Source organism: Papaver somniferum, chromosome 6 (genome assembly GCF_003573695.1).
Source record: "Papaver somniferum cultivar HN1 chromosome 6, ASM357369v1, whole genome shotgun sequence".
Lineage (NCBI taxonomy): Eukaryota > Viridiplantae > Streptophyta > Magnoliopsida > Ranunculales > Papaveraceae > Papaver > Papaver somniferum.
The window spans coordinates 117,465,820-117,481,596 of NC_039363.1; the positions used below are offsets into that span (position 1 = coordinate 117,465,820).

The 15,777-nt window shown below is 37.6% G+C and overlaps 3 protein-coding genes across 5 annotated transcripts; all 3 read right to left on the reverse strand.

The window, feature by feature from the left end:
• Window positions 1-5,275: 5,275 nt before the first annotated feature.
• On the reverse strand, window positions 5,276-8,733 carry LOC113291366. Its single transcript, XM_026540906.1, has 7 exons — window positions 8,364-8,733; window positions 7,427-8,100; window positions 6,904-7,035; window positions 6,587-6,807; window positions 6,286-6,405; window positions 6,058-6,202; window positions 5,276-5,860 (listed from the first exon to the last, which is right to left on the reverse strand). The coding sequence occupies exons 1-7, from the start codon at window positions 8,731-8,733 to the stop codon at window positions 5,276-5,278; spliced, it is 2,247 nt and encodes a 748-aa protein (XP_026396691.1).
• Window positions 8,734-9,839: 1,106 nt separating this feature from the next.
• On the reverse strand, window positions 9,840-12,049 carry LOC113286090 (icosanoyl-CoA 5-desaturase-like). Of its 3 annotated transcripts, XM_026534804.1 has the most exons (4): window positions 11,871-12,049; window positions 11,665-11,765; window positions 10,657-10,797; window positions 9,840-10,483 (listed from the first exon to the last, which is right to left on the reverse strand). In XM_026534804.1, the coding sequence occupies exons 1-4, from the start codon at window positions 11,986-11,988 to the stop codon at window positions 10,391-10,393; spliced, it is 453 nt and encodes a 150-aa protein (XP_026390589.1). In that variant the 5' UTR covers window positions 11,989-12,049; the 3' UTR covers window positions 9,840-10,390. The 3 variants fall into 3 exon arrangements, 2 of the variants coding, with proteins under 2 accessions (XP_026390589.1, XP_026390588.1); XM_026534803.1 differs by having other exon boundaries at window positions 11,665-12,049; XR_003329102.1 differs by lacking the exons at window positions 9,840-10,483; window positions 10,657-10,797 and adding an exon at window positions 11,463-11,550 and having other exon boundaries at window positions 11,665-12,049.
• Window positions 12,050-13,742: 1,693 nt separating this feature from the next.
• On the reverse strand, window positions 13,743-15,204 carry LOC113291367 (acyl-CoA C20 Delta5-desaturase-like). The gene is made up of 4 exons (XM_026540907.1): window positions 14,796-15,204; window positions 14,561-14,699; window positions 14,196-14,336; window positions 13,743-14,080 (listed from the first exon to the last, which is right to left on the reverse strand). The coding sequence occupies exons 1-4, from the start codon at window positions 15,117-15,119 to the stop codon at window positions 13,743-13,745; spliced, it is 942 nt and encodes a 313-aa protein (XP_026396692.1). The 5' UTR covers window positions 15,120-15,204.
• Between the last annotated feature and the right edge of the window lie 573 nt (window positions 15,205-15,777).

Below are 15,777 nucleotides of genomic sequence, written 5' to 3' on the forward strand. Positions count from 1 at the left end.
AGGGATTGGTAAGAATGGCAGCTTTTGGAATAGCAGCCAAGGAAGCCAAATCCAAGACCTTTCGTTGACTTTTGGGCTTGCCAGAAGAAGGGGCACCCGTCTGCGAAATAATAATATTAGCACGGAAAATAACTAAAAGACCGGAACAAGCAAGGAACCAATGATGATGAGGTAAAAACACCTGAGAAGAAGGAGGAGGAGGCGGAGTAGGATGGTCACGCCTTTTTCACCCCTTTGATGACCCCGAAGTAGACTGCTTAATGAGAAGGGCATTGTCCTACGAGGAGTAAAGAATAAGAATCTAAGGAAGTATAATCGGCAAAGTGAATACCTGGTTGAGAAGGTTATCACAAAGGAAGTCATACCTTGGCTGGCATAGACCATCGAAGTCTCCAGGGATCACAATCAGCGAGATAACAATGTTTAGGAAGAGGGCCTTGACGAGGAACCCTTTTCTCGTCAAAACCCCAAACTAAAGGACCACCCACCACCAGGGGAAACGTCGCCCAACCATCATCGCAAGAAAGGCGGAGCTGGGAATCCACGTCTAACAAGAGAGCTTTGGTCGGAGCCGCAACAATCTTTCAAACGAGATCGATGCCCCACTCCTGATCCTCTCTCGTACTTGTGAACTTCTCTGAATAGTTGGCCACGAAGGAATCCACGTTAAAGTCACGAGGATCAAATTCTTCGGCTGCTAATGGAACCTGCGAGATACCATTGGAAGAAAGAATTTTAAACTCGTTGAGGATGCGGATTGAGTTACCCGAAAGCTGAAAGGCCCCGCATTGCAGCTTTCCCAGAATCTCAAGAAAGATAGGGTTGGAAGGATCGTAAAGTGGAATAGATAATCCAGCCCTCAACTGAACAATAGTAATGATCATCTTGTTAGCTGAACAGATATCCGATTGAATCCACTTGTAGTTAAGTTTCATGTATTGAGTAGCAGTAACAAGTGGATTCACAGAAGGATCAACAACAGGAGTTAAGGTTAAGCCCATCTTTTGAAAATCTGCTTGGAAATCCTCAATAGATTTGGGTGAGGTAGTTGCGGAAACCTTCTGGGGAGCCATGATAACGAAAAGAGAATAGAGGGTTGAGAAGGGAATAACAATGGCAGAAAAAAGAGAAAGCACAAGAACCAAGTAAACGCAGAAAGGAAAAAGAGGAGAAGAAACTCCAGACCAATGTCAGAGTCGGATATAAATAGCCCAAAGAGATGACTGGCTTAGTGGGTTGACGGCACGTTCGAGGTGTACTAATCGGCAATAAGCGGTTACCCAAAGAACGTGGTCACGTGGAGACATGAAAATGGAGAACGTGGCGGTTAGGAAATTTGAAACGGTTCTTATTCCATTCTCGTATAATTCGAATATTAATAAGAAAAGGCAAAATGTAGGTACACGAAATAGGTTTTCCACGTGTTGGACATAAAGGGAAGAGATAGGGATGGAAAATCTCACTGAAAGTCACAGTCAGAGACTTGTCAATTCAAGTGTCAGAGTTATCTCGTCAGTCGATCGTCCCTGCGAAGTACGAAAAGAGTGAGTGCTGAAGCGAAGAAACCCGAACTAAGTTGAAGTATCCAACAAGATATCAAAGACGAAGTCGTAAGGGACGAAGTATGATTACTTGGCTGAAAAGATAATCCGCGAGATAGATAAATTATGGAGCAAGAAAAGAGACAGGTGTCCCGACAGACCCATGTGAGAATAGCGAAAGAAGGGGAAAAACTTTATGGAAAATGGTCCGGACAAAGTATAAAACATCTCCGCGAGAATGTTACTAAGTAAAATGAGCTGTAACCCATTAGGGTTGTTAGTCTATAAATAAAGGCCCTTGGGCAAGATTAGGGGGATCGGATTTTAGTGGAGTAGGAGAGCTAAGTCTCGAGTGAGATTAGAGTTTCCTTGTATTGAAGAACTTGTATCTTTGTTACTTTGAATGATTTCATCAATAAAAATCTTTGTGTTTATATTACTTAGCATGACTTAAATCTTGATTACTATCATTTTGGGTGTGCTACTGGGTTTCAGTAGTTGCAGGTAGATCTCCTCTACTGTTGGAAAAAGAAAGACGGTGTAGAAAAACGTGTATTGGAACGTATACACGTACCCTCTGTTGTTCGATTTAGAGGCAAAGCGTATCGGTGGAATAGTACTGTGATCTTTTATTGTCTGAGAAAAAAGTGCATGGACAGCGTGGTGCAATGCCCTTTAGCGTTGTCATGCTGGAAATTCCATCTCTCCTCCATTGATGGGTCTAAAACACCAAACACGTGGGATATATACAGTATCTCCTCTTCATTCCCTTTCAGACGATTTAAACAGGATTGCTTTAGAGGCAACCAATGTTGCTACGGCGGGTACCTGGGTGGCACTATCGCGGATACTGACAAATTCTTAAAAATCTAAGACGCTCACATTAAGAAATCAGTGGTATTGCCACTAAATTATACGTACTATGGGTGTAATTTCGTAATTTCTCATCCATTTAAATAAATTGAAAAGACTAGGACGTACACACCTTAAGAAATCAGTGGTATTTTCACTAAATGAATGTAGTTTCTCATCTATCCAAAAAAAATTCTCGACAAATAACGAATTTGTTTGAGCCATTAAAATAATAATATATATATGCAAACACAAACAAGTATATATTCATATTAAAATAATATATGACAAATGTATACGATGTCACGGATATGCGTGAGATGGAGACATGAGTCTAACACGGACATTGACCATTCTGGGCACGTCCGTGCTACATGAGTGGTACTAATTCAGAAATCGGATGGTTTTGGATTATTTTATTTGATACCCATTCTTGCAATATTGGTACCTGCTTTAGCAATCGTGAATTTAAGACACTTGTTCACAAGGTTTCCACGTATACCTTCACAACAGTTGGAGACAGATAATTGCGATGTTTATAATAATCACATAGCAAAAAACTGGAATAGTTACGAGAAGACATAAAAACGGCATGTGTATTGTTGTTCAAGACTGTGCGATAGTATGACGGGCATTCTTCAAAATTGTTCGCACCATGTATGGATGATATTCCCAACACAGAATGCCAAGATATATATAGATTAAAATCGTGTATGAGCGCATGTGGCAACATTTCTAATAAGGGTGTCAGATTATTTGGGGTACCAAAATTCAAATAAGATAAAAAAAAATTTAGTTTGTCTTATATGGATTTTGGTACCCTCCTCATCAAACAGGTAACTGATTAGCAACCATGCCATATGGGAAGAGTTAAAACAATCAAAATTCATAATTCTTTGTTGTTGCTTTTTGTGACACAATTCGCGGGCACAAGGTCCAAAAGAAAGCCAGACTAAAAAAACAGAACAAAAGAAAAAACTACACAAGCAAAAGCAAAACTAATTTCTCTTTTTCTTCCTTCTTTGATAAACTTTTTATGCCTTATCCTCTGCTAGGATTTCCCTGAAGTCTGCAGTAAACTCATCATGGCGAATCTCGGTCCAATCACTTCCCAAATATAAGCCTGCTAAATAGTCAGCTTCCCTATTTGTCTCCTTGTAGCAGAAATTAATTCTCCATCTGACAAACTTCCTCTTCAGAGTTATAATCCTTCTCCAGATTTGGATAGCAGTCCAAGGAGGTTCAGGCTCTTTGTGAATCAATAAATTGTAGACAGCCATTGAATCAATGCATAAGTGAATATTTGGTTCTTGTTTTTGCACTGCCAGAGTCAGACCAAGTTCAACACCTTGTAAGAGCAAGTCTTATGGTGGAAGAGTTCCATCTTCCATCTTCCACGCCACCTCAGCATTTGAAATTGTGGATGGAAGTGCAAGTTTAATGGTGGAACCGCGAAAACGCTAAACAAAACAGCGTTTAACGCTAAATAAAATAGCGCTGGAAAAACGCCATATCAACAGCGCTAGAAAAACGCCAATAATATTAGCGTTTTTTAAAACCAGTTGACTGATTATCCTGTTTCCATGAACTGCAGCAAAAGACTCGAGCAAATAAAATTACACGAGTTTTACCTCACCTTTATGTAACAAAAAAAGACACTTGTCCGACTCTGGTGAAAAGAAAAATAATATTTTATTAAGATGATAATGAGATGGGACCCATCTCACCCATTAATAGCCACTTGTCAACATAACAGAATTTCATATCAGATTAAACTCACGCATTCGTGTAAATCTTGCTAATGAATCAACTAACACCCAACGCTATTGATAATGACGTTTGATTTATGCTATTCATAATAGTGTTAAACGCTATTATAATTGCCGTTAAATGCTATTCTTATTAGCGTTTCTTGTCTTCTACTGCTCTATTCTTATTGGCGTTGAGCGCTATTCTCAATAGCGTTCAGATGGATTCCACGGACCCTTCCATAAATTCATGGAATCCTGCTTGGATTTTCTGTGGAATATCCCAACTTGGAAGCCACTAGACTTGACATTCCATGATTTTTCCACACTTGGAATAGGTTGGATTCCACCATAAGACTTGCTCTAATTCATGCACAATCACATATCTTACAGGACCTTCTCCACTTGCAGCTGCAATCACCTCAGCTTCATAATCTCTAATGATAGCTCCAAATCCTCCTGCAGTACCAGTTCTTGAACCATATGTATTAATCATGACTTTATCTCTCTGTTGGTACAACCAAGTGCAAAGAATGATTTCTGGGATAACAAAGGAGCATTCAATATTCCATCTTCTCATAAAAGCTCTAGCATTAGAGGTATTAGTCTCCTTATAGTTCCTGGCTAACAGTTTGAATCTTACATCTTGTATAATCATCAAACTGACTTGGTCTTGAGAGCCATGCTGATTTATAAACAATCTGTTATTTCTTTCTCTCCAAATATGGTAAACAAAACTATTAAGAGCCAATTTTTTAACCATACCCACACAGTTAGCACTTGAAAAATGTTCAGCACACCAATTTACTTCTTCATCCCAAGAGTTTTCAAGATCCTTAACAATCCCCATTTTCAGAAGAAGACCTCTCCAAATTCCAGAAGAAAATTAACACTTGTGAAACAAATGGTTTTCAGACTCTTCATCAGTTCCACATAAAAGGCAGGTTGAGTCAGAAATTGTTCCCCGTTACATAACTTACTCTTAGTTTGTAATCTCTTAAGGAGAGCTAACCATGTTATAAAAGAGTGTCTAGGGATGTGGTTTTTAAACCAAACTAAATGCTTCCACACAGGGCTAGGCATATGATCAGATATTGCAATGTAAGTATCTTTCATAGAGAATTTACCTGTAGCTCATGTGTTCCAAAAGATTTGATCACTCTCTGAAATGTTGAACTCAGTCTTAGAAATTTCCTTGACAACATCTTGGACTTCATCTTCCATAAAATCTGGAAACACCCAACCCTCAGGAGAAAGAAAGTCAGCCACTTTAGAGTTATCTGCAGCACCAATTTTTGCTAAAATATGAGGTTCTACCCAATTTGTAAAGATCCCTTTTGAATGCCATTTCTCATACAAGAAGTTTGTGGATACTCCATTTCCCAAGAGGACTCCTATATGTTCCTTTGCAAGCTCCCTGTGGTCCAAAATTCTTCTCCAACACCAAGAGCACTCTTGAGGAATCTTCATTGTCCAAAAATCATTATCTTTAATGAGATTACTTTTAACCCATGAATTCCATATAGTATCTTTGCCAGAGATTAAATCCCAAATATGCCTTAAATTTGCTGCTACATTAGTATTTTCTAAATCCTTTATTTCCAAACCCCCTTCTTCATAAGAGTGACAAGCAAAACACCATTTGATAGGATTATAACTCTTCTTTAAGTCAAGACCAGCCCATAGAAATCTTTTGAACTTAGAATTCAGCTCCTGACTCTTTTAGGAAGTACAAAGCACGAAAACCAGAAAAATAACATTCCACGAAGAACTGCTTTAATGAGAAAATCTCTACCAGTATAAGCCAAGAATATAGACTTCCAAGAGTGGATTCTCTCATCAACTCTTTCAATAAGAGGCATACAATCTTTGTATGATAGTTTAGAGGATAAAAGAGGCACCCCTAAATATCTAACAAGCAAATCTCCTACTGTGCAGTCTAAAATTTGAAGAATTTGACCCTTAGTAGTAGTATCCACAGCAGAACAAAATAATGAAGTCTTTTGCTTGTTAATTTCTAAACCTGAGAAAGAACTGAATTCATCTAGAGCATCTTTTATACTAGAAGCAGCAACAACAGTTCCTTTGAAAAATATCAGCACATCATCAAAAAAAAAACAAGTGGGTTAAACTTGTTAACTTACATCTTAGGTGAAAACCAAATATCTGAATCTGAACTTGTTTTTGAAGGGTAGCACTCAGCATTTCCATAGCCAGCACAAATAAGTATGGAGAGATTGGACAACCTTGTCTCAGTCCTCTCTCTGAGCACTAAAAAAACCATAAGGTGAGCCATTAATAATAATTGAGAACTTAGCTATTTTAATGCACAAAGAGATCCAATTAATGAATAAATCAGGAAATCCCATCTGTTTCAACATATAGAAAATAACATCCCACTTCACAGTATCATAAGTCTTCCTCAGATCAATTTTTAAAGAGCACCTTGGAGTTCCTTTAGCTCTATGATAATTCCTTACCAACTCATGAGCTACCACGATGTTATCCTGAATTGATCTCCCAGAAATAAATGCTGATTGATTTTGACTAATTAAGCCTCCCAAGATCTTCTTCATTCTGACAGATAAAATCTTGGTAATGCACTTATAAGTAACATTACAACAAGAAATGGGTCTATAATCAATAACAAATGAGGGGTTCTTCTTCTTTGCAATCAAAATAATGAAAGTACAGTTTACTTCCTTAAGAAGTTTGGACTTATGGAAAAAAATTTGAACTGCAGCAACTAAGTCATAACCTACCTCAGTCCGACAAGATTTGAAAAAATGGCTAGAGAAACCATTAGGCCCTGGAGCCTTGCTTGAACCAATAGAGTGTAGAGCAGCAACCACTTCTTCTCTTGTAACAGGTCTCACCAAATCAGCAACATCATCCTGTTGTATACAAGCATTTACATTAATATTGCACATTGGATAATAAGAATCAGCTTCAGATAAATATTCCCAAATAATTCAGAATAAAAAGCAATACATTCTCTTGCAATCTCCTCATCTTCAATCAGCTTAACATTGTTTCTGTCATATAAGGATAGAATGCTATTCCTAGATCTTCTTTCTTTGAGAGAATTATGAAAAAAAGAGGTATTAGTATCTCCCAAATCGATCCATTTAACTCTTGATTGTTGTTTTGCAGCTGATTCTTCATATTTTGCTAATTTAACATATTCAGCAACATAAACTCTTTCTCTTCTAGCTAATTCATGATCCAAGGGATGAGATTGAGAAGAAGTTGTGCAGAATCGATTTTCCATTTGGCAGATAAAACCTGTTCTGACATATTCTTAAATCTTAACTTTTTCCATCTAGAAATTTCATACTTCACACTCTTTAGCTTATGAACCAATCTTATCATAGGGTTGCCTCTAACATTAATATTCCAACCCCTTCTAACCACTTCCATGAAATCCTTTTCTTCAAATAGAAAATTGTAAAATCTGAAAGGAGGGGGGCCATGTTTTCTTCTCTCAGCAACAGAAACAATGCAAGGAGAATGATCAGATATCCCAGGTAGAAGAAACTCAACTTTCGAAATTTGAAATTGTTGTATCCACTCTACATTCACCATCACCCTATCTATCTTGGAGCTAACAATAGTACCATCTTGACGACGATTGGTCCAAGTAAAGAAACAACCAGAGAATTGTAAGTCCATAATCTTTGACAATTGAACACACCTAGCCAAATCTTGATAATTGTGAGGTAAAACGGAAGCACCCCCCCATTTTGTCATACGGATAAAGCAAGGAGTTGAAATCTCCAAGTAAAACCCATGGACTTGTATTAAAAAGGCATAAGCAATAATAGCATTCCATAACAAGTTCCTTGTGATATAACAGTTATCCCCATAGATGAAAGTAACAACAAAGTTTATCATAGAAGAGAAGGAAACATCCAGAGAAATAGCCTGAGGAGAAGAGCTCAAAACAGTAACTTGCACATCTTTTGGATTCCAAGCAACTCAAATTCTACCAACACTAGTCACACTATCATTGTCTAAAAAACACCATGAAGGGTTAATATTATTCCTTATTATTGCTTTATTGAGGACTTGAACATGGGTTTCCATTAATCCTACCATGGACAACTTATTTATTTTAATGAAATTTTTAACTTCTAACTGCTTCGGAGGATCATTTAGACCTCTCAAGTTCCAACATCCAAGGTTGAAACTCATATTAAATTATTAGGAAGGGAGAGGGTACTTCTAGCAGACTTCTTTAAGTATGCAATCTTAGGAAAGAGGTTGATAGCTGCTGGAGAGAGAACATCCCTTCTTTGAAAATGAGCTCTTGATCCTGAATTTGAGGCTTCTGTCTCCTTAGTCTTCATTTGAGTAGCTCTTAAAATATTTTGAAAATTTTCTTTATTTTGGTCAAATAAAACTTCATGAGTATAATCCATACTTGGATCTAAAATTGAGAAAGAATTTGAAGTACCAACAAGGTTAAGAGTGTTATCATTACTTAGCATAACTTCCTGTAAAACATTTGGCACTACTGGTTCTGTAACTACTTTATCAATTTCAATGGGTGATAAGCCATTGCTTACTTTTTCAGAAATGACAATATGCATCACTGGTTCTTCATCCCTTTTGGTTTGTTTAACTCCATTCCTTGATTTAGTTATCCATCCCTCCTCATCTTTATTTTGAGTGATCTATTTTGGAACCCATTTCTGTACCACTTTTGGACTAGGTTTTACTTGTTTTGGGCAATGAGCAAGATTATGACCAAAAACAGCACATTCAGTACATTTTGGAGGCTTCCAAGAGTAGTCCATCTTGATTTCAACTATATCTTTTCCTCCCAAAGTAAAAGTAAAAGAATCTGGAAATTCACAGTCAATACTTACTTCTACACAAATTCAAGCATAGCTCATTCTACTCTTGTTTTGAGTTTGGGTATCCATCATTAGAGGTTTTCCTAGATACCTAGCAGTCATACTCAAATCCTTTGTTATTCCACATGAAGAGTGGAATGTTTCTAAAATTCATCCATACTGGAATAGACTTTAATGTGGCAATTTCTTGTTCTACAGTTTTAGACTAAGGCTTAACAATAAACAATCTATTCGAAATGAACATAGTACCCATTTCTAAAGCCTTAATTCTATCTTCTGGCAATTGGAAATCGAAAATAAACATACTGTCACCATGGCATGAATAGTCATGTTCAAATTACCTTTAGGTTTCCAGGCTCGATTTACAGTATTACAAACCCAATTGAAGTTGAGTCTGCTACCTACAAAATCTCCGATGACCTTATCCTCACATTGTCGGATATCTTCATTGAAAATTGCATATGGAACATCCATAGTCTTCTTACCATCAACTACTGGGTAGGAATAAAAATCCATATCAGCTGAAATAGCTGAATCCTTCTTCTTATCGAATAATGATGACCAAGATGCTGAAGCTTGTTTAGATCCAGAAGGGGGAAAATTTTCAAATCCCGGAGGAATTACAGGATCTTCAGACGAAACATTAACAGAACCATGAGAAACCTCCATGAAATTAGCCTCTAGGGGTGAGGAGGAAACCTCTAGAGGTATCAGATTCGGTGAAGAAACTTGCATCTCACCAGAGGAGATGCACAGCGAAACGAAAAAACCCTAAACAAAATCACCTCAAAATCGCCTTTGATTTTGGCCGTCTAGGTTTGACTCAAAATTTATAATTCTTATTGAATACCAACTAAATTGAAATTTAAACAACCGCCACCAGTGGTTGAAATTTCAACAACTGCTGCTATCAGTGGCCAAAGGAAAAGTTTACATGATTACACTTATTATATTCACTTTTAGTTATTGCATAACCAGTACACTCAAGGACATTACACCCAATCTCTCGAGTGCCTTATGATTGTGTAATAAGCTTACTAACGAGTGAAAGTGACAGAGAGAAATTTCCTCAAGTACTTTAGACTGTATCGCAGTGAATTATGAAACCCATGTCACTAACTAAAGGTACCCATAGATTTAGCAGTCCTTTTCCCTTTGATGAAATTCGTTGGGAGTTACGTAAGACATTTTAAGTTTCTGAATCTCGGTAGGAACTTTGACATCTGTCGCTAATCCAAAATGCTCGAGTAGCTTTATAACGTACCAAGGTACATCGACTTGCCACCATTCGAGCCCTAAACAAGCCGAAAACTCAAAGGCGTGATGATTGTTGTGTCAACCTTCTCCATGTCCTAAAATGTTTACCACCCAATTGTTCTTGGATAAATCTTTAGTATTCCATGGCCTTTTCCCCCATGTATGACACACTGAGTTCACCGCGAATGTGAAGTGGGTTCCATGGCCTTTTCCCCCATGTAAAACCCTAAAAGTATTAAAACAAAGTTATCATTCTGATTTCATTTCCAAACTCTTCAAAGACTCTCGACATAAGTAAAAATATATATAACGGAAACAGTTAATAATATATAAGTATCATTAACCAAAGCATAGTTGAGACATTAAAACGAAAATAGCGTTTGTAAGTGTATGTACTACCATTCCCCAAATAAGATGCGGTAACCCTCCTGCAAAGTACAACACAAGTGCAAGTCCAACTATATGAAGTGGGTATGTTGTTCGAAGGAATCTGTAATAAGCTTGATTTTGTAAATCCATTACATTGTTCCGTTTTCCACCCTGCAAAGTATGGTTTACAATGAGAAGATCAAGCAATTTTTCTTAAAGATAATTAGTAAATATTAAAAAATACTCTATAATTAAATTTGTTTATGACAGCATGTATTTTGTATCCGTTAACAAATACACAAAATTATATGTATAGACATAGCTAGAAATGTATGTTTGTACACCCAAAACAACAACAAAAAAAACTTAAAATGTGTACCTCGGGTGTAAAATCATGTATTAGTTCCAAAACATCAATCAACAAGGTAAAAATAAATAAACAGAGAATGAAACCTTTTGTCTGAGACGAGTGTGTTGAAAAATCCAAGTCATATGGCTGAACCAAAATCCTTCAAATTGGACTATGTGGGTCTCTATCTGAATCTGTGAACGGAAAATGGGTAATTTGTCCAAATATTTTTAAATCACGGTTTAAATGGACGAGTAAAAAATAGTTTGGGTGAAATGGCCAAAAAAAAATAGCAAGGATGAAACTGGATTCATCCTAGCTTAAATTTAAAAAATAGCAAGGATGAAACTGGATACATTCTGTGTAAATTAAAAATAAGAAAAAATATTTGAAAATGGGCACGATGAAACTGGTTACATCCTGCCTATTTTTACATTTTTGTCCATTTAAACAATATCAAAATCTAACTGTCCATTTCACCCTGGAATTGTTGATTTTGGTCTTTTTAACCAATTTTGTGATCTCGTGAACTGGTGGTGATATCGATGAATGCTCACCCAAAATATCGGGTCTCCCTGATAATGATAATGATCAAGTTCAACAACACAATAAACATATAAACATACATATAGATCAACGATCCAAATAGCAGGGTTTCAAAGAGATGTGTAACAGTGTAAGTTACTAACCTGTGCAGCATGAAGTCCAAAATAAGCAAACAAATATTCAAGAGATTTTGGGAGCTTAAAACTTTTGTGACTAAGGTTTCTGTGGTAAGAAAGACTTGTCCCTATATAATTAGTCAAAAATGTCAATGCCAAGAACCCCCAAAACGCGTTCCAAGTAAAGTAGTATGGAGCAACTAAGAGACATATATTTTCCACAATTAGCGTACCCAAGTTCATGGCATCTCTAAGATAATCCAATTTTCTTCTGGAAAGAACCAGCTGATCATTCTTTGTGCTCTGCAACTGTACCTCGCCCTTTGGATTAAAAACAGGTTCTACGGCCATTTTCAGATGCACACTTAATTATAAGTTCCCACTATCTACAGTTCTCTGGTATATAAAGTTTCAGCTATCAGTTTTTCCAGTGATCTAAATATCTACGCATGTCCATATATGCATCGCATGAGAAGCATGGTCAACTTTCACGTAATGTTGTCTATGTTATATTTACGTAAAATTAAATACGTTGTTGATAAGTTTCTAAGAAATAGTTGAGTTTCGGTAATTGGTAGCTTTCGACAAATGAAATTTGGTAACTTGGTAGAGTGATGCATCATGTGAATATGTAATTAAACACGATATAGACCCAACGATAAACCACATCCACATGCGTTGATATTTCTCCTAAAAAGTTTGGCGAAATCGGATTTTTTTTTGTTATCATCAAACCATAAATTTCAGCTCTTACATTCAATTTGAAATTTGGTTTTCATTTAATGCACCAGTCCCTTAACAATTGTTTGTATTTTAAGTCCTCTTGGATGGATGACCCGAAGCCTTGATGTCTTCTGTTTCAGTTTCCATCAGGGGCTTGCATGAATACGTCTTTTTGAGCCATGCTATTTGAACCGCCTGTGCAACCAGCTTTCACAGCAAGGTGCACATCTGTTGACGCTACATGTAGCGGTATTCAAGTAATGAATGTTGCTGGACTAGTGAACTGCTCAGTGCTAGTCCAGTATTAATGTCTATGGCATCTCATCAATACGTAAAATAATAGATACCTTATTGATAACTGATGCGTGTTCGGTACCGCTCGATTCTGCTACGTATTTTTGCATGTGGTAATGTGATGCACCATGTGATCATGTCTAAACACGACAGAGCCAACCTAAGAACCACTGACATCACATTGATTAACATTTAATTTTTTTCAGTTTCATAAGAGCAACTGCAGTGGACGACTAAACCCAAATTTGGTGTCGAGTGGGCTGACATAGTGGGACGGACCATCGATCAAAATTTGATCAAAGAGTAAAACTCGGACCAAATTTGGTCGGCGATTAAGACCAAATCCAAATATAGTCGGGCGTTTATATAATGTCCGCCTACCCGACGGGCGTTGGTATAATGTCCGCCTGTAACCGCGCGTTCGTAAAGTTAACACCTGATGCAGGGAGTTGGTATAATGTCCGCCTGGATGGGCCGTTGGTATAATGTCCGCCTGAATGGGGCGTTGGTATAATGTCCGCCTGGATGGGGCGTACGTAAAGTTAACGTCGGGCACCCAGGCGTTGATATAGTCATGATCCCACTTTCACAAAGTTTTGAAAACTTTGCTTGGGGCGTTGTCTTTATCAACGCCCCATTTTATTTTATTTTTTTGAACCCGGGCGAACGTATAATCTCCGTCCCACACACCAGGCGTTGCTATAGTTCACGCCCCATACAGGCGTTATCTTTATCAACGCCCCATACCAGGCGTTATCTTTATCAACGCCCCATGTCAGGCGTAATCTTTATCTACGCTGGACGATGAAGCGGACTTTATATCAACGCGCGACCAAATTTACTCGTCACCCGCTACGCCACAGGACAGACTAAACCCAAATTTGATCTTTTTTTTAGTCTTTGGTCTTTAGTTATGCTCGCACCACTGTGGACGCTCTAACAACCATTACAATTTATATAGTCACTCTGCATGTAAGCCTGTCAACAAGGACACTGTACCCAACTTACAAGGAGCTAGGTTTTGATCACAACATTAATACTGCGTCTATCGTGTACCTTATTGTAACAAGCTCATGTATCCATGGATTTTAAAAATCCTTTTCATTTTGATGAAATTTATTAGTATGAGTTTTGCAAGACATTTTATATTTCTGAATCTCCGTAGGGACTTTAACATCTGTCGCAAACCCAAGATACTCAAGTAGCTCTATAATGTACCAAGGCACATCGATCTGCCACCATTCGAGCCCTAACCGAGCCGAAAACTCAAAAGCGTGGTGGTTATTGTGCCAACCTTCTCCATGTCCTAATAAGCCAACCACCCAATTGTTCTTGGATAAATCTTCGGTATTCCATGGCCTTCTCCCCCATGTATGGCACAATGAATTCACTACAAACGTGGCATGGTGGCTTAGTCTCGAACACCCTACAAGTATTAAAACAAAGTTATCAATCTGCTTGGTTAGCTTGCAAAAGTTCCCTTATTTCGAAATTCTTCAAAGGGTCTAAACCCATTTACAAGTGTAGATTTATGTATTTACCATTCCCCAAATAAGGTGCGGTAAGCCTCCTCCAATGTACAATACAAGTGCAAGTCCAACTATGTGAAGCGGGTACGTTCTTCGAAGGAACCTGTAGTATGCTTGTTTTTTCAAATCCTGTGCATTGTTTCGTTTTCCACCCTGCAGATGTACAGAAACCGGTGAGGAGGAGATCTGAAATGTTCAGCTATTAAAATAAAAAAACTTAAGGTACGTCATTGCTAAATATTAAGATTAATCTTGTCAATGATCTCACATATATCGTGTCCAGCGACCAACAAATACATATACAGACACAACTAGGAAGGCATTCTTGTCAAAGAAAACAAAAAGATTAAAAATGTGTACTTGTAGTGTATAAAAACCTTTTTTCTGAGATGTGTGTTGAAAAAGCCAAGTAATATGGCTGAACCAAAACCCCTCAACTGGACTGTGCGGGTCTCTATCAGAATCTGTGAACTGGTGGTGATATCGATGAGTGCTTACCCAAGATATTGGGTCTCCCTGGTAATGATCAAGTTCAGGAACACAATAAACATTCATACCATAAGCATCAACGCACAAATAACAGGGTTTCAAAGAGATAGGCAGCTTACTAACCTGTGCAGCATGAAGTATAAAATAAGCAAACAAATATTCAAGAGATTTTGTGAGCTTAAAACTCTTGTGACTAAGGTTTCTGTGGTAACAAAGACTTATCCCTAAATAATTTGTCAGAAAAGCCAATATCCAAAAAACCCAAAATGCATTCCAAGTAAAGTAGAACGGAGCAACTACGACACCTATGTGTTCCACTATTATTGCACCCAAGTTCACGGCATCTCTGAAATAATCCAATATTATTTTTCGAAGAACCAGCTGATCATTCTTGGTGTGCTGCAACTCTACCACACTCTTCGGATTATAAACAGGTTCTACAGACATTTTAGATGCACACTTATTAATTAAGCTCCCACTATGGTTCTCCTAGCTAACTTGGTTTCTTATTCAAATTGATGAAGCAGAGTAATATTTATCCGCTAGTCTTTTTTGAAAAGTAATATTTATCCCTATTCTGATATCACGTATACGCATTTCCAAATATGCACGCATCACGCATTTCTAAATACGGTTAATTCTCGTGTATAATTGACGGAGAGATGAGAAGAAGGGGCTTGCAGCTACAACGAAGATGGCAGGTTGACACGTTATATATAGTAGGAGTGAGGAATTCATTTGCGTCTATTTCTCACATCTAATACTGTGAGAAAGAATTAGGATTGTTAAAGTTAAAAGCTTAAACCAAGTTGTCCCCGCTGATCATCTCACTTGAACTTGCTTGCTAAAGCGCAAAGTCGAGGCCCCCGTGGGTGCAGTAGATATCGCCAAATGGACTCCCCGAAATCATAAGACGCAATAATGAAGTATTTTGAGAATGATGAGTCTCACATGAAAATCATGACCCACCCGAAAGACAATTCAAGTGACTGAGCGTTTTTGAGAGAGTTTGATTTGTCGTTCAATTAATAATTTTGTATTGATAAGATATACGTGTTCGGCACCGCTGGATTTGTTGCATACTTTTGCATGTGGTAATGGAATC